At 35.7% G+C, this 20,808-nt stretch overlaps 3 protein-coding genes, 1 long non-coding RNA gene and 17 other non-coding genes across 22 annotated transcripts; 3 read left to right on the top strand and 18 right to left on the bottom strand.

Annotated features, from left to right (window-relative positions):
• Nucleotides 1–206: 206 nt before the first annotated feature.
• On the bottom strand, nt 207–325 carry LOC132794628 (5S ribosomal RNA). Its single transcript, XR_009633298.1, has one exon. It is a non-coding gene; the product is annotated as a 5S ribosomal RNA (ribosomal RNA).
• Nucleotides 326–699: 374 nt separating this feature from the next.
• Nucleotides 700–818, bottom strand: LOC132794627 (5S ribosomal RNA). Its single transcript, XR_009633297.1, has one exon. It is a non-coding gene; the product is annotated as a 5S ribosomal RNA (ribosomal RNA).
• Nucleotides 819–1,192: 374 nt separating this feature from the next.
• Nucleotides 1,193–1,311, bottom strand: LOC132794626 (5S ribosomal RNA). The gene has a single exon (XR_009633296.1). It is a non-coding gene; the product is annotated as a 5S ribosomal RNA (ribosomal RNA).
• A 372-nt stretch (nt 1,312–1,683) lies between these two features.
• Nucleotides 1,684–1,802, bottom strand: LOC132794555 (5S ribosomal RNA). Its single transcript, XR_009633229.1, has one exon. It is a non-coding gene; the product is annotated as a 5S ribosomal RNA (ribosomal RNA).
• Nucleotides 1,803–2,607: 805 nt separating this feature from the next.
• Nucleotides 2,608–2,726, bottom strand: LOC132794625 (5S ribosomal RNA). Its single transcript, XR_009633295.1, has one exon. It is a non-coding gene; the product is annotated as a 5S ribosomal RNA (ribosomal RNA).
• Nucleotides 2,727–3,099: 373 nt separating this feature from the next.
• Nucleotides 3,100–3,218, bottom strand: LOC132794624 (5S ribosomal RNA). Its single transcript, XR_009633294.1, has one exon. It is a non-coding gene; the product is annotated as a 5S ribosomal RNA (ribosomal RNA).
• A 373-nt stretch (nt 3,219–3,591) lies between these two features.
• LOC132794623 (5S ribosomal RNA) lies at nt 3,592–3,710 on the bottom strand. Its single transcript, XR_009633293.1, has one exon. It is a non-coding gene; the product is annotated as a 5S ribosomal RNA (ribosomal RNA).
• A 372-nt stretch (nt 3,711–4,082) lies between these two features.
• Nucleotides 4,083–4,201, bottom strand: LOC132794621 (5S ribosomal RNA). The gene has a single exon (XR_009633291.1). It is a non-coding gene; the product is annotated as a 5S ribosomal RNA (ribosomal RNA).
• Nucleotides 4,202–4,575: 374 nt separating this feature from the next.
• LOC132794620 (5S ribosomal RNA) lies at nt 4,576–4,694 on the bottom strand. Its single transcript, XR_009633290.1, has one exon. It is a non-coding gene; the product is annotated as a 5S ribosomal RNA (ribosomal RNA).
• A 373-nt stretch (nt 4,695–5,067) lies between these two features.
• LOC132794615 (5S ribosomal RNA) lies at nt 5,068–5,186 on the bottom strand. The gene has a single exon (XR_009633286.1). It is a non-coding gene; the product is annotated as a 5S ribosomal RNA (ribosomal RNA).
• Nucleotides 5,187–5,559: 373 nt separating this feature from the next.
• LOC132794606 (5S ribosomal RNA) lies at nt 5,560–5,678 on the bottom strand. The gene has a single exon (XR_009633277.1). It is a non-coding gene; the product is annotated as a 5S ribosomal RNA (ribosomal RNA).
• A 374-nt stretch (nt 5,679–6,052) lies between these two features.
• Nucleotides 6,053–6,171, bottom strand: LOC132794594 (5S ribosomal RNA). Its single transcript, XR_009633266.1, has one exon. It is a non-coding gene; the product is annotated as a 5S ribosomal RNA (ribosomal RNA).
• A 374-nt stretch (nt 6,172–6,545) lies between these two features.
• On the bottom strand, nt 6,546–6,664 carry LOC132794582 (5S ribosomal RNA). The gene has a single exon (XR_009633255.1). It is a non-coding gene; the product is annotated as a 5S ribosomal RNA (ribosomal RNA).
• Nucleotides 6,665–7,037: 373 nt separating this feature from the next.
• LOC132794571 (5S ribosomal RNA) lies at nt 7,038–7,156 on the bottom strand. The gene has a single exon (XR_009633244.1). It is a non-coding gene; the product is annotated as a 5S ribosomal RNA (ribosomal RNA).
• Nucleotides 7,157–7,538: 382 nt separating this feature from the next.
• On the bottom strand, nt 7,539–7,657 carry LOC132794561 (5S ribosomal RNA). Its single transcript, XR_009633235.1, has one exon. It is a non-coding gene; the product is annotated as a 5S ribosomal RNA (ribosomal RNA).
• Nucleotides 7,658–8,031: 374 nt separating this feature from the next.
• On the bottom strand, nt 8,032–8,150 carry LOC132794549 (5S ribosomal RNA). Its single transcript, XR_009633224.1, has one exon. It is a non-coding gene; the product is annotated as a 5S ribosomal RNA (ribosomal RNA).
• A 374-nt stretch (nt 8,151–8,524) lies between these two features.
• On the bottom strand, nt 8,525–8,643 carry LOC132794558 (5S ribosomal RNA). The gene has a single exon (XR_009633232.1). It is a non-coding gene; the product is annotated as a 5S ribosomal RNA (ribosomal RNA).
• A 2,883-nt stretch (nt 8,644–11,526) lies between these two features.
• On the bottom strand, nt 11,527–13,020 carry LOC132792485 (gastrula zinc finger protein XlCGF52.1). The gene is given in 3 exon segments (XM_060801887.1): nt 11,527–11,887; nt 11,889–12,526; nt 12,591–13,020. Coding segments are annotated over 3 exon segments (1,095 nt in total). The 5' UTR covers nt 12,931–13,020; the 3' UTR covers nt 11,527–11,770.
• Nucleotides 13,021–14,025: 1,005 nt separating this feature from the next.
• Nucleotides 14,026–14,947, top strand: LOC132791344 (uncharacterized). Of its 2 annotated transcripts, none has more exons than XM_060800217.1 (3): nt 14,026–14,180; nt 14,249–14,461; nt 14,525–14,947. In XM_060800217.1, exons 1-3 carry the CDS (start codon nt 14,114–14,116, stop codon nt 14,527–14,529), a joined length of 285 nt encoding a protein of 94 aa, XP_060656200.1. In that variant the 5' UTR covers nt 14,026–14,113; the 3' UTR covers nt 14,530–14,947. The 2 variants fall into 2 exon arrangements, with proteins under 2 accessions (XP_060656200.1, XP_060656199.1); XM_060800216.1 differs by having other exon boundaries at nt 14,030–14,180; nt 14,521–14,947.
• Nucleotides 14,948–15,516: 569 nt separating this feature from the next.
• LOC132791340 (uncharacterized) lies at nt 15,517–16,389 on the top strand. Its single transcript, XM_060800212.1, has 3 exons — nt 15,517–15,676; nt 15,733–15,922; nt 15,986–16,389. Exons 1-3 carry the CDS (start codon nt 15,616–15,618, stop codon nt 16,221–16,223), a joined length of 489 nt encoding a protein of 162 aa, XP_060656195.1. The 5' UTR covers nt 15,517–15,615; the 3' UTR covers nt 16,224–16,389.
• A 1,648-nt stretch (nt 16,390–18,037) lies between these two features.
• On the top strand, nt 18,038–18,734 carry LOC132791046 (uncharacterized). Its single transcript, XR_009632857.1, has 3 exons — nt 18,038–18,170; nt 18,226–18,414; nt 18,475–18,734. It is a non-coding gene; the product is annotated as an uncharacterized LOC132791046 (long non-coding RNA).
• Nucleotides 18,735–20,808: the final 2,074 nt, after the last annotated feature.

Below are 20,808 nucleotides of genomic sequence, written 5' to 3'. Positions count from 1 at the left end.
TTGAATTGAGAATGCTGTCATGTCGATTGGTGGGAAAGCAAGGCATATGTACATATGTACTATATGTTGGACGTGGATTGTGATGGAAATATAGGAAGGACATGTTGAAATAGTTGAGAGGATGGCAAGGATAACAAATGAGATAAGAATAAAATTTAAAAAAGTGACGAGAAGAAGAAAAAGTAAAACAAAAAGTTGTTGAACGATGCCAACAACACGCGGTGTTCCCAAGCGGTCCCCCATCTAAGTACTAACCGCGCCCGACGCTGCTTAATTTCGGTGATCGGACGAGAACCGATGTATTCAGCGTGGTATGGTCGTTGGCGAAAGACGCATGCTTAGCGTAGTATTTTGTATTTCAAATGACAAGTATTTTTGCATCTTTATACTATTGAAAAATGACATGTAAAAGATAGTATTGATTGAATTTGGGAAATACGTTAAACAACACAGATATGTATATATAGTTAAAGCTTTCTGTAGTTTATCAATATTGAATTGAGAATGCTGTCATGTCGATTGGTGGGAAAGCAAGGCATATGTACATATGTACTATATGTTGGACGTGGATTGTGATGGAAATATAGGAAGGACATGTTGAAATAGTTGAGAGGATGGCAAGGATAACAAATGAGATAAGAATAAAATTTAAAAAAGTGACGAGAAGAAGAAAAAGTAAAACAAAAAGTTGTTGAACGATGCCAACAACACGCGGTGTTCCCAAGCGGTCCCCCATCTAAGTACTAACCGCGCCCGACGCTGCTTAATTTCGGTGATCGGACGAGAACCGATGTATTCAGCGTGGTATGGTCGTTGGCGAAAGACGCATGCTTAGCGTAGTATTTTGTATTTCAAATGACAAGTATTTTTGCATCTTTATACTATTAAAAAATGACATGTAAAAGATAGTATCGATTGAATTTGGGAAATGCGTTAAACAACACAGATATGTATATATAGTTAAAGCTTTCTGTAGTTTATCAATATTGAATTGAGAATGCTGTCATGTCGATTGGTGGGAAAGCAAGGCATATGTACATATGTACTATATGTTGGACGTGGATTGTGATGGAAATATAGGAAGGACATGTTGAAATAGTTGAGAGGATGGCAAGGATAACAAATGAGATAAGAATAAAATTTAAAAAAGTGACGAGAAGAAGAAAAAGTAAAACAAAAAGTTGTTGAACGATGCCAACAACACGCGGTGTTCCCAAGCGGTCCCCCATCTAAGTACTAACCGCGCCCGACGCTGCTTAATTTCGGTGATCGGACGAGAACCGATGTATTCAGCGTGGTATGGTCGTTGGCGAAAGACGCATGCTTAGCGTAGTATTTTGTATTTCAAATGACAAGTATTTTTGCATCTTTATACTATTGAAAAATGACATGTAAAAGATAGTATTGATTGAATTTGGGAAATACGTTAAACAACACAGATATGTATATATAGTTAAAGCTTTCTGTAGTTTATCAATATTGAATTGAGAATGCTGTCATGTCGATTGGTGGGAAAGCAAGGCATATGTACATATGTACTATATGTTGGACGTGGATTGTGATGGAAATATAGGAAGGACATGTTGAAATAGTTGAGAGGATGGCAAGGATAACAAATGAGATAAGAATAAAATTTAAAAAGTGACGAGAAGAAGAAAAAGTAAAACAAAAGTTGTTGAACGATGCCAACAACACGCGGTGTTCCCAAGCGGTCCCCCATCTAAGTACTAGCCGCGCCCGACGCTGCTTAATTTCGGTGATCGGACGAGAACCGATGTATTCAGCGTGGTATGGTCGTTGGCGAAAGACGCATGCTTAGCGTAGTATTTTGTATTTCAAATGACAAGTATTTTTGCATCTTTATACTATTGAAAAATGACATGTAAAAGATAGTATTGATTGAATTTGGGAAATACGTTAAACAACACAGATATGTATATATAGTTAAAGCTTTCTGTAGTTTATCAATATTGAATTGAGAATGCTGTCATGTCGATTGGTGGGAAAGCAAGGCATATGTACATATGTACTATATGTTGGACGTGGATTGTGATGGAAATATAGGAAGGACATGTTGAAATAGTTGAGAGGATGGCAAGGATAACAAATGAGATAAGAATAAAATTTAAAAAAGTGACGAGAAGAAGAAAAAGTAAGTACTAACCGCGCCCGACGCTGCTTAATTTCGGTGATCGGACGAGAACCGATGTATTCAGCGTGGTATGGTCGTTGGCGAAAGACGCATGCTTAGCGTAGTATTTTGTATTTCAAATGACAAGTATTTTTGCATCTTTATACTATTGAAAAATGACATGTAAAAGATAGTATTGATTGAATTTGGGAAATACGTTAAACAACACAGATATGTATATATAGTTAAAGCTTTCTGTAGTTTATCAATATTGAATTGAGAATGCTGTCATGTCGATTGGTGGGAAAGCAAGGCATATGTACATATGTACTATATGTTGGACGTGGATTGTGATGGAAATATAGGAAGGACATGTTGAAATAGTTGAGAGGATGGCAAGGATAACAAATGAGATAAGAATAAAATTTAAAAAAGTGACGAGAAGAAGAAAAGTAAAACAAAAAGTTGTTGAACGATGCCAACAACACGCGGTGTTCCCAAGCGGTCCCCCATCTAAGTACTAACCGCGCCCGACGCTGCTTAATTTCGGTGATCGGACGAGAACCGATGTATTCAGCGTGGTATGGTCGTTGGCGAAAGACGCATGCTTAGCGTAGTATTTTGTATTTCAAATGACAAGTATTTTTGCATCTTTATACTATTGAAAAATGACATGTAAAAGATAGTATTGATTGAATTTGGGAAATACGTTAAACAACACAGATATGTATATATAGTTAAAGCTTTCTGTAGTTTATCAATATTGAATTGAGAATGCTGTCATGTCGATTGGTGGGAAAGCAAGGCATATGTACATATGTACTATATGTTGGACGTGGATTGTGATGGAAATATAGGAAGGACATGTTGAAATAGTTGAGAGGATGGCAAGGATAACAAATGAGATAAGAATAAAATTTAAAAAAGTGACGAGAAGAAGAAAAAGTAAAACAAAAGTTGTTGAACGATGCCAACAACACGCGGTGTTCCCAAGCGGTCCCCCATCTAAGTACTAACCGCGCCCGACGCTGCTTAATTTCGGTGATCGGACGAGAACCGATGTATTCAGCGTGGTATGGTCGTTGGCGAAAGACGCATGCTTAGCGTAGTATTTTGTATTTCAAATGACAAGTATTTTTGCATCTTTATACTATTGAAAAATGACATGTAAAAGATAGTATTGATTGAATTTGGGAAATACGTTAAACAACACAGATATGTATATATAGTTAAAGCTTTCTGTAGTTTATCAATATTGAATTAAGAATGCTGTCATGTCGATTGGTGGGAAAGCAAGGCATATGTACATATGTACTATATGTTGGACGTGGATTGTGATGGAAATATAGGAAGGACATGTTGAAATAGTTGAGAGGATGGCAAGGATAACAAATGAGATAAGAATAAAATTTAAAAAAGTGACGAGAAGAAGAAAAAGTAAAACAAAAGTTGTTGAACGATGCCAACAACACGCGGTGTTCCCAAGCGGTCCCCCATCTAAGTACTAACCGCGCCCGACGCTGCTTAATTTCGGTGATCGGACGAGAACCGATGTATTCAGCGTGGTATGGTCGTTGGCGAAAGACGCATGCTTAGCGTAGTATTTTGTATTTCAAATGACAAGTATTTTTGCATCTTTATACTATTGAAAAATGACATGTAAAAGATAGTATTGATTGAATTTGGGAAATACGTTAAACAACACAGATATGTATATATAGTTAAAGCTTTCTGTAGTTTATCAATATTGAATTGAGAATGCTGTCATGTCGATTGGTGGGAAAGCAAGGCATATGTACATATGTACTATATGTTGGACGTGGATTGTGATGGAAATATAGGAAGGACATGTTGAAATAGTTGAGAGGATGGCAAGGATAACAAATGAGATAAGAATAAAATTTAAAAAGTGACGAGAAGAAGAAAAAGTAAAACAAAAGTTGTTGAACGATGCCAACAACACGCGGTGTTCCCAAGCGGTCCCCCATCTAAGTACTAACCGCGCCCGACGCTGCTTAATTTCGGTGATCGGACGAGAACCGATGTATTCAGCGTGGTATGGTCGTTGGCGAAAGACGCATGCTTAGCGTAGTATTTTGTATTTCAAATGACAAGTATTTTTGCATCTTTATACTATTAAAAAATGACATGTAAAAGATAGTATCGATTGAATTTGGGAAATGCGTTAAACAACACAGATATGTATATATAGTTAAAGCTTTCTGTAGTTTATCAATATTGAATTGAGAATGCTGTCATGTCGATTGGTGGGAAAGCAAGGCATATGTACATATGTACTATATGTTGGACGTGGATTGTGATGGAAATATAGGAAGGACATGTTGAAATAGTTGAGAGGATGGCAAGGATAACAAATGAGATAAGAATAAAATTTAAAAAAGTGACGAGAAGAAGAAAAAGTAAAACAAAAAGTTGTTGAACGATGCCAACAACACGCGGTGTTCCCAAGCGGTCCCCCATCTAAGTACTAACCGCGCCCGACGCTGCTTAATTTCGGTGATCGGACGAGAACCGATGTATTCAGCGTGGTATGGTCGTTGGCGAAAGACGCATGCTTAGCGTAGTATTTTGTATTTCAAATGACAAGTATTTTTGCATCTTTATACTATTGAAAAATGACATGTAAAAGATAGTATTGATTGAATTTGGGAAATACGTTAAACAACACAGATATGTATATATAGTTAAAGCTTTCTGTAGTTTATCAATATTGAATTGAGAATGCTGTCATGTCGATTGGTGGGAAAGCAAGGCATATGTACATATGTACTATATGTTGGACGTGGATTGTGATGGAAATATAGGAAGGACATGTTGAAATAGTTGAGAGGATGGCAAGGATAACAAATGAGATAAGAATAAAATTTAAAAAAGTGACGAGAAGAAGAAAAAGTAAAACAAAAGTTGTTGAACGATGCCAACAACACGCGGTGTTCCCAAGCGGTCCCCCATCTAAGTACTAACCGCGCCCGACGCTGCTTAATTTCGGTGATCGGACGAGAACCGATGTATTCAGCGTGGTATGGTCGTTGGCGAAAGACGCATGCTTAGCGTAGTATTTTGTATTTCAAATGACAAGTATTTTTGCATCTTTATACTATTAAAAAATGACATGTAAAAGATAGTATCGATTGAATTTGGGAAATGCGTTAAACAACACAGATATGTATATATAGTTAAAGCTTTCTGTAGTTTATCAATATTGAATTGAGAATGCTGTCATGTCGATTGGTGGGAAAGCAAGGCATATGTACATATGTACTATATGTTGGACGTGGATTGTGATGGAAATATAGGAAGGACATGTTGAAATAGTTGAGAGGATGGCAAGGATAACAAATGAGATAAGAATAAAATTTAAAAAAGTGACGAGAAGAAGAAAAAGTAAAACAAAAGTTGTTGAACGATGCCAACAACACGCGGTGTTCCCAAGCGGTCCCCCATCTAAGTACTAACCGCGCCCGACGCTGCTTAATTTCGGTGATCGGACGAGAACCGATGTATTCAGCGTGGTATGGTCGTTGGCGAAAGACGCATGCTTAGCGTAGTATTTTGTATTTCAAATGACAAGTATTTTTGCATCTTTATACTATTGAAAAATGACATGTAAAAGATAGTATTGATTGAATTTGGGAAATACGTTAAACAACACAGATATGTATATATAGTTAAAGCTTTCTGTAGTTTATCAATATTGAATTGAGAATGCTGTCATGTCGATTGGTGGGAAAGCAAGGCATATGTACATATGTACTATATGTTGGACGTGGATTGTGATGGAAATATAGGAAGGACATGTTGAAATAGTTGAGAGGATGGCAAGGATAACAAATGAGATAAGAATAAAATTTAAAAAAGTGACGAGAAGAAGAAAAAGTAAAACAAAAAGTTGTTGAACGATGCCAACAACACGCGGTGTTCCCAAGCGGTCCCCCATCTAAGTACTAACCGCGCCCGACGCTGCTTAATTTCGGTGATCGGACGAGAACCGATGTATTCAGCGTGGTATGGTCGTTGGCGAAAGACGCATGCTTAGCGTAGTATTTTGTATTTCAAATGACAAGTATTTTTGCATCTTTATACTATTGAAAAATGACATGTAAAAGATAGTATTGATTGAATTTGGGAAATACGTTAAACAACACAGATATGTATATATAGTTAAAGCTTTCTGTAGTTTATCAATAATGAATTGAGAATGCTGTCATGTCGATTGGTGGGAAAGCAAGGCATATCTACATATGTACCATATGTTGGACGTGGATTGTGATGGAAATATAGGAAGGACATGTTGAAATAGTTGAGAGGATGGCAAGGATAACAAATGAGATAAGAATAAAATTTAAAAAAGTGACGAGAAGAAGAAAAAGTAAAACAAAAAGTTGTTGAACGATGCCAACAACACGCGGTGTTCCCAAGCGGTCCCCCATCTAAGTACTAACCGCGCCCGACGCTGCTTAATTTCGGTGATCGGACGAGAACCGATGTATTCAGCGTGGTATGGTCGTTGGCGAAAGACGCATGCTTAGCGTAGTATTTTGTATTTCAAATGACAAGTATTTTTGCATCTTTATACTATTGAAAAATGACATGTAAAAGATAGTATTGATTGAATTTGGGAAATACGTTAAACAACACAGATATGTATATATAGTTAAAGCTTTCTGTAGTTTATCAATATTGAATTGAGAATGCTGTCATGTCGATTGGTGGGAAAGCAAGGCATATGTACATATGTACTATATGTTGGACGTGGATTGTGATGGAAATATAGGAAGGACATGTTGAAATAGTTGAGAGGATGGCAAGGATAACAAATGAGATAAGAATAAAATTTAAAAAAGTGACGAGAAGAAGAAAAAGTAAAACAAAAGTTGTTGAACGATGCCAACAACACGCGGTGTTCCCAAGCGGTCCCCCATCTAAGTACTAACCGCGCCCGACGCTGCTTAATTTCGGTGATCGGACGAGAACCGATGTATTCAGCGTGGTATGGTCGTTGGCGAAAGACGCATGCTTAGCGTAGTATTTTGTATTTCAAATGACAAGTATTTTTGCATCTTTATACTATTGAAAAATGACATGTAAAAGATAGTATTGATTGAATTTGGGAAATACGTTAAACAACACAGATATGTATATATAGTTAAAGCTTTCTGTAGTTTATCAATATTGAATTGAGAATGCTGTCATGTCGATTGGTGGGAAAGCAAGGCATATGTACATATGTACTATATGTACTATATGTTGGACGTGGATTGTGATGGAAATATAGGAAGGACATGTTGAAATAGTTGAGAGGATGGCAAGGATAACAAATGAGATAAGAATAAAATTTAAAAAAGTGACGAGAAGAAGAAAAAGTAAAACAAAAGTTGTTGAACGATGCCAACAACACGCGGTGTTCCCAAGCGGTCCCCCATCTAAGTACTAACCGCGCCCGACGCTGCTTAATTTCGGTGATCGGACGAGAACCGATGTATTCAGCGTGGTATGGTCGTTGGCGAAAGACGCATGCTTAGCGTAGTATTTTGTATTTCAAATGACAAGTATTTTTGCATCTTTATACTATTGAAAAATGACATGTAAAAGATAGTATTGATTGAATTTGGGAAATACGTTAAACAACACAGATATGTATATATAGTTAAAGCTTTCTGTAGTTTATCAATAATGAATTGAGAATGCTGTCATGTCGATTGGTGGGAAAGCAAGGCATATCTACATATGTACTATATGTTGGACGTGGATTGTGATGGAAATATAGGAAGGACATGTTGAAATAGTTGAGAGGATGGCAAGGATAACAAATGAGATAAGAATAAAATTTAAAAAAGTGACGAGAAGAAGAAAAAGTAAAACAAAAAGTTGTTGAACGATGCCAACAACACGCGGTGTTCCCAAGCGGTCCCCCATCTAAGTACTAACCGCGCCCGACGCTGCTTAATTTCGGTGATCGGACGAGAACCGATGTATTCAGCGTGGTATGGTCGTTGGCGAAAGACGCATGCTTAGCGTAGTATTTTGTATTTCAAATGACAAGTATTTTTGTATCTTTATACTATTGAAAAATGACATGTAAGTGATAGTATTGATTGAATTTGGGAAATACGTTAAACAACACAGATATGTATATATAGTTAAAGCTTTCTGTAGTTTATCAATATTGAATTGAGAATGCTGTCATGTCGATTGGTGGGAAAGCAAGGCATATCTACATATGTACTATATGTTGGACGTGGATTGTGATGGAAATATAGGAAGGACATGTTGAAATAGTTGAGAGGATGGCAAGGATAACAAATGAGATAAGAATAAAATTTAAAAAAGTGACGAGAAGAAGAAAAAGTAAAACAAAAAGTTGTTGAACGATGACAACAACACGCGGTGTTCCCAAGCGGTCCCCCATCTAAGTACTAACCGCGCCCGACGCTGCTTAATTTCGGTGATCGGACGAGAACCGATGTATTCAGCGTGGTATGGTCGTTGGCGAAAGACGCATGCTTAGCGTAGTATTTTGTATTTCAAATGACAAGTATTTTTGCATCTTTATACTATTGAAAAATGACATGTAAAAGATAGTATTGATTGAATTTGGGAATTACGTTAAGCAGCATACAACCCATATTTTTTTTTTAAGAATAAGAATAAAATTTAAAAAACATTAATTTGTTTTGTTTAAGAAACATTGTGAGGACTCATAGTGCTTCACCCAGAACACGTAAACAAGTTGACGTGACGCAAGCGTGACTGGATGGTGGATCAGACACAAAGGCAGTTTGATGGATGCAGGGGTTGGGTCAATGTCTTGGCTGTTGATTTACCTCACGACTTGAAGTGACTAATTGGCAAGTTGTGTGGATACAATAAAAGTATAGTGAATGCTCACAAGTATTATAAATATTTACTATAGAGAGATAATCATGAAGTTACATTTTATTTGGCCTGTGACTTGATGGTGGCAAGGTTATCACGTCTCACTTACAACAGTTGTGAGTCAGTCTGAAGAGCACTCCCTCGCTTTCTCTCTCTCGCTCTCGATCTCTCTTTCTCTGTCTGCGTAATATGTTTTTGTTTAAGTCGCTAACCCAACGAATCGCTGACCTACGCCCAGCGTCTGCGATTTCCCGGCGTTAAATCTAAGTTAATTGGATTAACACTTTTTTTTGTGGCTGAAGTCAAGTCAAGTCCATAATTATGACATATCTCGTTGTTGTGGTCATTTTGTAATTGAAGCAAATGCTTTTCATAATCAAAATTGTCTTTACTGACCGTATCTGTTGTTGTGCCTTCTTTCTCGATGCCGTCCCATGCGATGTGTTTACGGTCAGACAGACGGGCACTTGCTTTGATTAAAGACGTTGATAGCATGTTCCGTGTGTTCGTAAAACAAATACTGAGAACTATAACTATATATGTATATATTGGTCTGGCACATGCGTTATTAGGGATGCCCTATAAAATCATCCATTTCTTGGTTATTTTCCGAGCTGATAATGTTTATGTCTTCTTTGGACTTTAAGTGGACAACTCGGGAATTTTACAGAAATATTGTTTTCCTATTGTTCAAGATAGTTTGCAAGGCATAACATATGTACATATTTTATTGAATTATCTTGTTTTTCTATGAGGAGTCATGCCTCATTCCTCAACAATTTCCAGCAATGGGTATGCAATGAAATTATAATGGAATGTGCTAGAAAGCAAAATTACTTGCGCTTTTTCAACGTTCTCTCTCTCTCTCTCTCTCTTATGGTGTTGTTGTTGTTGCTGTTGCGCTGCTATAGTGAATATATACTTTTAATTTTTAATAATTAACGTATACATCTCATTGCTGTATAAGATAGATCCAAGCGCACCGTGTACATATTCATTGTATGTATAAATATAAACGTATATAATATGATGCGATAAGCAATGTTTCATAAGAATCTTAGATTGAAGCTCTACAAATGCTAAATATGTAGTAAGTATTAAACTCTCGTTTCAAGGTCTACAGAAATATATAAATTGGGGGTTTCAAATAAAATAAAAGTTTAGATTGCTAACCCAAGACGAACTAAAAGACTTTAAATTGAAGTTTATACTGTTTAAATTATATGCTCTTATGTAATGAATTCAATATTTAACTAATAAAATACATTTTAAATATATATAAAAGAAGGTATAAGATATTATACCTTATATTATAATATCTATAAGATATATGTATATATGGAATAGTATTAAAAAAACCAATCGGATATTTTGGATTCACCTTTTTCCCTAACAATAGCATAATTAAAATAAAAAGTATTATTTAAAGGTAAATAGCGACAGGAGATTAATAATGTAAATAAACATAATAAAACAAGTAAGAAAGTCGAGCACACTCGACTGTGAGCTACCCGCTACCCATTTTTAATAAAGGCTGCGGTATTATTTTCAAAATATTCCGAAAATACTAAAAACTACTGAAAATATACCAAATGGTATGTTTGGTATATCGATATAGTACACCATTCAAAATATACCATAGACGGCACAATATACCAGATTGTCGGCCAAAGCAACTAAGACCTCTAGTAAGTAGGCGTTTTTGCCCATACAAAAGTATTTCTTTAATAACTTCCACAATTTTTATCTGATCGCAAACAAATTTTCAGGAATCATAACTCGTAACTCTAGCTTTAAAATTAGGCTTGTTATTCGATTTTTTTGATTTGCGGGGGCGGAAGTGGGCGTGGCAAAAATTTGAAACAAACTTGATCTGCGTGCAAACATAACAAATGCTGACGAAAAAAATTATAGCTCTATCTCTTATAGTCTTTGAGATCTAGGTGTTCATACGGACGGACGGACAGACGGACAGACAGACAGACGGACATGGCTAGATCGTCTCGGCTGTTGACGCTGATCAAGAATATATATACTTTATAGGGTCGGAGATGCCTCCTTCTACCTGTTACATACATTTCCTTTCGGCACAAAGTTATAATACCCTTCTACCCTATGGGTAGCGGGTATAATTAAGAACACTTAAGATGTGAAATTTTCCATTTTATGCTCCAGTCGAGTCGCAATTTGGTCTTTGTTTTTAAATCCAGAATTCTTTATTTACTGTAGACTAATAGTTCAGTGCGAGAATAATCAATGAATTAAAAATAATACAGAAGTTCAAGGCTTTATTTTGCGTACGTTTAATGCATGTTTATAAATATTCTCATTCACATTTAGATTTAATATTATTTGATTACTTTCACTTTGCACCTATCTATTCTCTTTGAGAGTATTTGAAATTATTTTGCCTTGGCTTTTACGAGTATTTCATGTTGTCACACACATTTCCAGATGAGCGCTGATAGCTTGCAAAGTTTTTGTTTGTTTTATATACATACTATATACATTTATTTTTGGGGGTTATGCAATGGTTCAGCTTTAATAATACTTGCAGCTCATCTCACATCTCACATACACTCAAGGAAAATCTAGCAATTCATTTAAATTTGTTAGTTTTGTTTTTTGAGTTTTGATTAAAATGTTTTCTGAATAAAGCCGCAAATTTCACAGTTTTCTGAGTGCACTTAATACAAGGTTATATTCTACCATAGTTGTTAAAGTCAATCGATGTGGCTGAGTTCAAAGTTCCCGCTGCTCCTCCAGTTCACTCGAGTGCTGTCGGACTATATGATTGTTGAGATTGCCCACACTTTGATAGGACTTTTTACAGTAAGTGCAGGTATGAGGCTTCTCCCCCCGTGTGGACCAAATTATGCGAACTGAGATGACCCCGTGTGTAAAATGCCTTCTCGCATTTGTCGCACTTAAAGGGTCGTTTGGACATATCCGGGTCATGGCTGCGCATATGAGTGCGCAGATCCGACTTCGTTGGCCACGTCTTTGCGCATATGTTGCACTTAAAGATGCGCGGCTTCGTCTCTCCCGTATGCATCCGGGCGTGTGAGTTCAACTGAGTGCGGAGCACAAACCGGCGATCGCAGAGCTCACAGGCAAATGGACGTTCGGTGGAGTGCAGCGATGTGACATGATAGCGCAGACTGTGACGTGAGGCAAAGCTCTTGGAGCACACTTCACACGGATAGCGGAGTCCGTTGCCCAGACCATGCACCGACATCAGGTGTAACTTCAGCTGAAAGGTACGTGTGAATTTCTTCTCGCACTCCGTGCAAGGTCGCAGCGATTTTGGGGTGCGGGAACGTGAGGTTTCTACTCGCTTACGCTTCAGTTTGGAAGCTTGCGGTGGCTCCATCGTCTCCAGTGTTGCGGTCAAATGTAGAGGTGTGTTCAATGTGCCTCTATCGTTGCAATGCAACGTGAGCGCTGGCAATGATGGCTCATAGCTGGGTTCAAGGGCATCAAACAGATCCAGATTACCTGCGTTAAGCAAACGATTTCAGTACAGAACAGAAACCCGAGTCCACGTCAACCAATCACTTACCAAAATCCACCGGTTCCACATACGTTAAGATTGGCAACGTTTCGGTTTCGCCCACTTCGCGCTTCAGTAACTCGACCGCATCGTCCAGCGCCTGTTCGTGACGGTCACGGAGAATTCGCTCGGATTCCTCGCAGCTTTGCCGGAACTCAAGAGCATCGCGTAGACGTTGCAGGCACGGATCGCATATGACATCGTTGGATTGGATTTTCAGGTTGGGTGCCAGCGACAGCAGATCGACATTGAGTTGATCGTTCTCGCTGAAGTTGTGACTGAGCGGCGGCTGCTCCTCCAAGCAGCAGCGGCAGACTATGAATACGGGTTGAGGAAGCAGCGGGAACATTTTAATAATACTTGAGAGGAGCGTCCACTCAGCTGAACCGATGCTGGGCGCCCGAGATGTGAACGTATAATGACAGCCGCTTCTATCAGAGTTACACTGCTTCACTGCTGCTTCTACTGCTGCTGCGACGACGACGACGACGACGACGACGGCAACAGAGATTTGAATGCCGGCTCAGGGCATAGAGATAGCCCTTGACATAAGCCCGGGTATAGGCAATGGGCCTGGGGTGATGATAACGAGAGCCCGAGAATGTCTGTCAACGTTTGCTAATTTATAGCCGAATGCTTACTAATTGATTACCATTGCAATATATCTACATTCTCTCGCTTTTATCGCCACGATCTCTTATCACAGCACTTCCAAGTGCAACGAAACTCATCGATTATCTACATCTATAAGTTTGGCACGTTTTCGTCGCTTTAGGTGGTCGGGGGTTTCAGGTCGCCACCTAAGACCTCAGCTCAAATATACTTTTAGTACTTTTAGATTGTGGCCATCCTTATCTCTCTTGTTCTCTCTAGCTATTGTTGATCTTTGGACTAGACGGAATTCCCAGCCAAATCTTGTGCGTGACACAATGTAATTGTTGTATTCAAAATTAACTTTTCGCTGTTAAAAGTCGCCTTAGGGACCAATAAACTGCTCTTATTTTTCTCTGAACATACTCAGTTTTTGGAGCTCTATCAGATGCAATTTATTTCGAAGCGATTGCTGTATAAATTAATGCGCATATAACCAAAATCAAAATACACAGCACTAGGAAATCCCTTGTACTCTGTTATCTTTCGGTGCTGAACTACTAATATTAATAGTTTTGTTTAGTTGGGTGAATACTCTATAATATGAAGTACACTTGTTAATATTCAATGCTGTACAGACAAAAAGAACTTTCTAGAACCCATAATTAAGATCTTAAGTTTGGGAACTTCTGAATTTACAAACTTGATTAAATAATTTCATATTGAAAACTTCTTGAAAGATGATTTCAATCTTTTCCTTCAAGAAATTATTCATGAATTTAATATATTTACAGATTAATTAACACGTCTTCAGGTAGTTGATTGCACTTTATTAAGGTATTAAATATTCGACAATGTTTCAAATATTTGTTGAACAATCAAAGTATGCAACACATTTGTAATAAAATATTTACAATTTTCTGAGCTGAAAGTCAGACAAAATGACTAATACAACCACATATTTATTGTATTCTTACATGAGCTTAGTTTTATGGCAATTGATGAGCAGTAAGTTAGAAACATATTTATATAAGACTACATAAAACTTACCTTTAATCTATAATTTCACTATTTAGACGTATTTTGCGAAACGCTCAATGAATGCATAAATTGCACTTTGTATAATGGAGGCTGTCAAATGGTTAAGACTGGTTGGAGTGTCTTTAAAATGTCTCGTTACGATCAATTTTCGGTTGTTAAGATACCCGAATTTCCTGGCCAATCCGAAGTAGAGTATGTATATGATGAAAATCTGGCCAACTGCGTCTCCGATGGCTATACAATTACTGGTACGTAATCATATATTTCATAATTCCGAATCTCTTTCAGTTCATTGACTTTGTCACAGATAGATTAGAGACATTTGTTTGCTTTTGGTCCCCTTTGTTGGGTTGTCAGGCCGTGGCGAGTAAAAATGTTGTGAACAAGAGACTTATGCATCGTATCGCCTGCAAGATTTGTGCCAGATATTGTAATTGCAGTGTTCGCAGTGGAGCCTCGGATGGAATTGATACAAGTTGGATCCTAGGATCGACTTGGGTGTGTTTATTATATTGCAAGGGCACTCAATACTTAAATTATTAAAAGCTAAAAAGACTATGAGCTGTGGAGAATAAGTAAATTACAGTCGAGATAGTCACTACACAATTTCAATAAAAACAAAAAAATACGAACGCGCTACTATCCTTGAAAATACACTATGTCGATATACTACTACTTTCAAAACATACCAAAGAGAATAAAATATTTGAGACTCTAAAAAAAAGTAATTAAAACCCGAAAGCTAAGTTTTTTTTACCATTTAAAATTATTTTTTCAATAACTTCGAAAATTTTCTTCGGATCGTAGCCAAATGCTCAGGAATCATAATATTTATAATTATTATTTTTGGTATAAAAAAACGATTCAACCTGTGAAATTACGCTTGTTATTCGCAAAAAACATGGCATATACTAAAATATACTAACGGTATATTTTGTGAACTACTTTAATAAAATATCACCCGACAGCTGTTTTTCTTATTTTTTACCACAGAAAATTATTTCTTCAATATCTTCGAAGATTTTTATCGGATCCTAGCAAAGTAATAGGGATCATAAAATTTATAATTTCTATTTTTTTGGTATGAAATTATGCTTGCTATTTGGAAATAGGCGGGCTTCTTGAATTTAGTTTTAGATGGTATTAGAATCCTTAAAGAATCCTTTAATTTAGAATATAAATTAAAAAAGTGTAAATCTTTATAAAAATATATATATAATTATATATATGTATATACATATATGTATATAAATACTGTTTCAAATTGGGTATTTTTGGCACTGAGTTGTACAAAGTTTTTGTTGTTATTTTTTAATTTCATTCGTTTAGAGATTCAAATTTTTTAACAAAAGTCAAGTAAATTTCCAAGTTTCATAAAAATTATTGTTGTTTTATTTCATTTATGATGAACATTTTTACAACTGTATTATTATTTTTACCCATGTCTGTAAACTCAATTAACAGTAAGTCAGTAAACGGTGGGATAAATTATTTCATATCTCATAACAAATAATCATAGGGACGAATGAAGAATCGCTCAACTTTTGCCCTGCTTGTGCACAATGGATTATTTCTGATTGCAAGGTGAATAAAAAGAGCGTATCCATTGATAAAGACGAGGATGCGTACAAGCTTCGATATCTTCAGCAGGGTGAAACGGTTGATCCAAAACTAGAGAAATGCTTGGATGACAATCTTAAAGTAGTTGGTAAATATTTGTATTCCTGAAATATTTTGTATTATCTACAATCTATGCACGAATATCCTTAGGGGGAACTGACGAGCTTTATTTGTATGAAGTCGACGACGAAAGGATGCTTGGTGGTTGGGAATAAAAAGCAATTCGCTATTCAGAATTCACTAAGTTACGTCTGCAGATATTGCGCCTTTTATTGCGAATGTGAGAAACTCATTGATAACAGCAGCATCCTTAACTTCTATTTGAGTGCCCCATGTGTTAGTTGTGTGGTTTTTATTATGTTTTATCACATATTTATTTTTATTAATTGAATTTATTGGGAAAAGTCTTTGTTAAAATCTTCTTCCTTTTAACTTTAGGGAATATTTTAGGTACTAAAACACTAAAAATTGTTGTATGTACTATAACATATATTATTTTTATTATAAGAAGACATAAGTTAAAGTTATCGCAATTAAAACATGTTTGTTAAGTCTTTTTTCATTGTATTCAATTTTTGGGACATTTTTAGCAAGTCTATAAATGAATTGCATTCGGATTCAAGACACAAATATTTATACCCGCTACCCATAGGGTATCTCCGGCATCTTCGTCCTTATAAAGTATATATATCTTGATCAGCGTCAAGAGCCGAGACGATCTAGCCATGTCCGTCTGTCCGTATGAAACACTGGATCTTAGAGACTATAAGAAATAGTGCTATCATTTTTTTCGACAGCACATTTTATGTCGAAGTTATTAAAAAATAGTTTTGTATGGGCAGAAACGCCTACTTACTAGGGGTCTCAGTTGATTTGGCTGACAATCTGGTATATTATGATGTATATGGTATATTTTGAATGTGCTACTATATCAATATACCAAATATACAATTTGGTATATTTTTAGTCTTTTTATACCCGCTACCCATAGGGTAGAAGGGTATTATAACTTTGTGCCGAAAGGAAATGTATGTAACAGGTAGAAGGAGGCATCTCCGACCCTATAAAGTATACATATTCTTGATCAGCGTCAACAGCCGAGACGATATAGCCATGTCCGTCTGTCCGTCCGTCCGTATGAACACCTAGATCTCAGAGACTATAAGAGATAGAGCTATAATTTTTTTTCGACAGCATTTGGTATGTTTGCACGCAGATCAAGTTTTTTTTTTTCAAATTTTTGCCACGCCCACTTCCGCCCCCGCAAATCAAAAAAATCGAATAACAAGCCTAATTTAAAAGCTAGAGTTGCGAATTTTGGTATATACAATAATAGCTGTAGTAATTATTATTCCTGAAAATTTGGTTGCGATCAGATACAAATTGTGGAAGTTATTAAAGAAATACTTTTGTATGGGCAAATACGCCTACTTACTGGGGGTCTGAGTTGCTTTGTCCGACAATCTGGCACATTGTGCCGTTTATGGTATATTTTGAATGGTGTACTATATCGATATACCAAACATACCATTCGGTATATTTTTAGTATTTTCGGTATATTTTGAAAATGATACCGCAATATTTTGCCTTTATTAAAAATGGGTAGCGGGTATCTCACAGTCGAGCACACTCGACTGTAACTTTCTTACTTGTTGGTTTATATTTTGAGAAAATACCGCAATATTTTGCTTTTATTCAAAATGTGTAGCGGGTATCTCAATTATCTCACTTACTTGTTTTTATTTATATTGCTGAACATTGTAAATTTCATTAAACATATTTTACAGTTTAAGTTACTTTCAAAATAATTTTATAAATATGTAAACTAAAGTCATAAAATATATTTTATGTTTTATCACATATATTATTATATTATTAATTGAAGACATTATCTAAAATTTACTAAAAATAAAAAGAGTTAAATCCCTCTTCCTCTTAATTTTTTCAAGTCAGTATATAAATTGCAATTGGATCAAAGTTTTCCAGACACAAATATTGCCAATTTATATTGATAAATAAATTTCATTTAACATATTTTAAAATTTAAGCTATTTAATAGGTTAAGGCATTGCAAAAATATGTGAATTAAAATATACATAATTAAAATATTATGTCACATTAACAATAAAATCTGGATTTTATATTAATAACCACTATCTAATCAATAAGGTAAATTCCTTTAAAAATGTATTTTAGTTGCTTTTTATGTCATTTAAATAATATGTGAATACAAATATTTAAAATTTGAGTGGCACATACATTTTTTTAATTTTATCCAAATTATGAAATTTTATGGATTATTGTTGAAGTGTTTGCTTCTTATAGCGTACATAAACTGTAAGTATGCATGGGTTTATTTTCTTTATCCACATTATAAACATATCCTAAAAAGCGACGATAAGTCAAAATGTATGCGTTGACTGTAGCTCACACATTGACAAGGACTGTGAAGTCAACAATACAGGAATGGGGTATTTAGCTCAAGCTCCCAGGGATAAGTTATTACTTCAAAAACTTGGACCGGGTGAGAAAGCCGATTCAGACTTGGAAGAGTGCATGAATCCGGGTTATAAATTTACGGGTGAGTTATCACAATTTAATACATGGGAATAGTTTAATATTAGTTGATATTGCGTTTCAGGCGAATTGTCAACTTTCTATTGTTTTTGGTCTCCTACGTTAAAGTGCAAGGCAGTTGGAGAGAAGAATTTTTTAAAAGTACCAACATCAAAACAAAAGAAAGCTATAGTATGTCACACATGTGCATCGTATTGTGGGTGCAAATATTCCAAAGGATTTTCCCCTCGCACTTTTAGTATGCATGTATTGGCTTTCTTATTGGGTCTACATCTATTATGTTAATATTATGAAAAGTTATTGATATATATTTTAAATTCCGAACTGCCTCATTTAACAATAATTATTAACTTGAAAGTATTTACAATAAATAGATGATGTTTACTTAATAGGTCTCGTTGGGAGATCTATCGGATCATAAGATTATTTATTATTATTATTAATAGGGTCATATTTAACTTTAAAGTATATTTATTTTGTTTTTTATTCTTATTTATTTATTTTTTATTATATATTTTAGCTTGAGCTCCTATTACGCAACGTTCTATTAATCGATGAAAACACAATTGATTTTCTAAGTTATTTCCTTCGATGCTTCTTCATTTTAGGTTTTGTGTATCATGTAATAATAACTTATTTGAAGTGTTGACTAATAATTTAAGTGCTGATTAGTGCGAAACTTAAGCATATGTTAGTGGCTGTGGACGGATAACAAAATAAAAATAACAAGAAAGCTACAGCCCAGTGTGCTCGACTGTGATATACCCTCTACCCATTTTGAATAAAACCATAATATTTCGGTATTATTCTCAAATTATACTAAAATAATATACCACAAAACTACAAAAAATATGTCAATCTATACTATAGAGGGCAAAATATACCAGATTGTCAGCCAAAGCAACTAAGACCTCTAGTAAGTAGTCGTTTTTGCCCATACAAAAGTATTTTTTTAATAACTTTCGACAATTTTTATCTGAGCGCAACCAAATTTTCAGATATTTCAAAGACAGTAGTTATTAATGTATATACCAAAAATCGGGCATTAAAATTACGCTTGATATTCGATTTTCGGGGGTGGAAGTGGGCAAGGCAATCATTTTAAATAAACTTGATCTGCGTGTAAGCACTATAAGAGCTATCGAAAAAAAATGATACATATCTATCTTTTATTGTCTCTGAAATCTAGGTGATCATTTGTATTTAAAACATAGAATACTGCGGACTGCACTTAAATATAATACATTGAAATTATTTCTTTAAGAATTCATAACTCTTATTTGAGATCCCTGCTTAAAAGTCGACGGAACCATGCACATTGACGGGGGCAATATACACTTTGTCACGTGGTATTTGAACTTGAACTAAAATTTGTGACGATTAACGAAATTATCAAATTTTCTACAGCTAATAATACGGCGCAGCGTCCCGTTGTCCTAGTGACAATAAATGTTAATTGAATAAATTAAATGTTGAGAACACTGAAAAAAAAAGAGTTTTTTTATTCATGTGGTTATTCTAAAAGTTGTCAATTGAGAAAAGTTGATATGGTTATGGAAATGAACAAAAAGTAAGCACACCATATTAGTGAATGATGCAAAATTAGCATAGCTAGTATTTTTGTTCGTTGGGTTGATTTTGGAGCAGTGTAGAGAGGCGATTATGCTGCTGATGTGTGATAATCGCAGTCTCATTCAAAATCCAATCAACGCCTTGTTAATGCTCTGCGATGTTTACCCATGTACCACAATATATTGTATATATAGAATGTCGTTAAACGCCGCTGATTGCACAGAATTGAATTCAACTATACGATTCGCATCGTATAGCATCGCATCGCATCGCATCGCAGAACGAGTACGAGTACGAGATACAGATACAGATACAGATACAATTGCAGATACATGTTGTACAGCTACACCTACATCTACACCTACTCAATTGGATGGGCCGTCAATCCTCGGCCGAGTTGAACGTGCTCATCTGACATTCTGAATACGCTATCAACATCTCGCCAAGCCGACCGCTGTCTCTATATAGTCCCACATACAACATCGTGTGTATGTATTTTCTCTGTTTGAAATAAATTGTATATAATTTTTATTAAAATTTCCGCTTAAACATTTCTCTCTATGTGTTTATTTACGTGTGTGTGTGCTTGTGTCTTCGTGTGTGTGTGTGTGTGTGTGTGTGGGAGTGTGGGTGTGTGATTTTGAATCGTGTTTGCCTCTTTCTCTAAGCAACTAGAATTTACAGTTTTTAATTTTCTTTAGCACTTTTCTCACACACATCTGTCAAATATTTGCTTTCTAGAACGTGCATTCAGTTCCTGACATTTGAAAATTGTTCTATTTTAGGCAATGATCAATGAGGAACTAATCTACTAGGGTACGACAAT

Source organism: Drosophila nasuta, chromosome 3 (genome assembly GCF_023558535.2).
Source record: "Drosophila nasuta strain 15112-1781.00 chromosome 3, ASM2355853v1, whole genome shotgun sequence".
Taxonomy (NCBI): Eukaryota; Metazoa; Arthropoda; class Insecta; order Diptera; family Drosophilidae; genus Drosophila; species Drosophila nasuta.
Note: the sequence above shows the minus strand (reverse complement) of the source record. Positions and strands in the feature narration are given on the sequence as shown.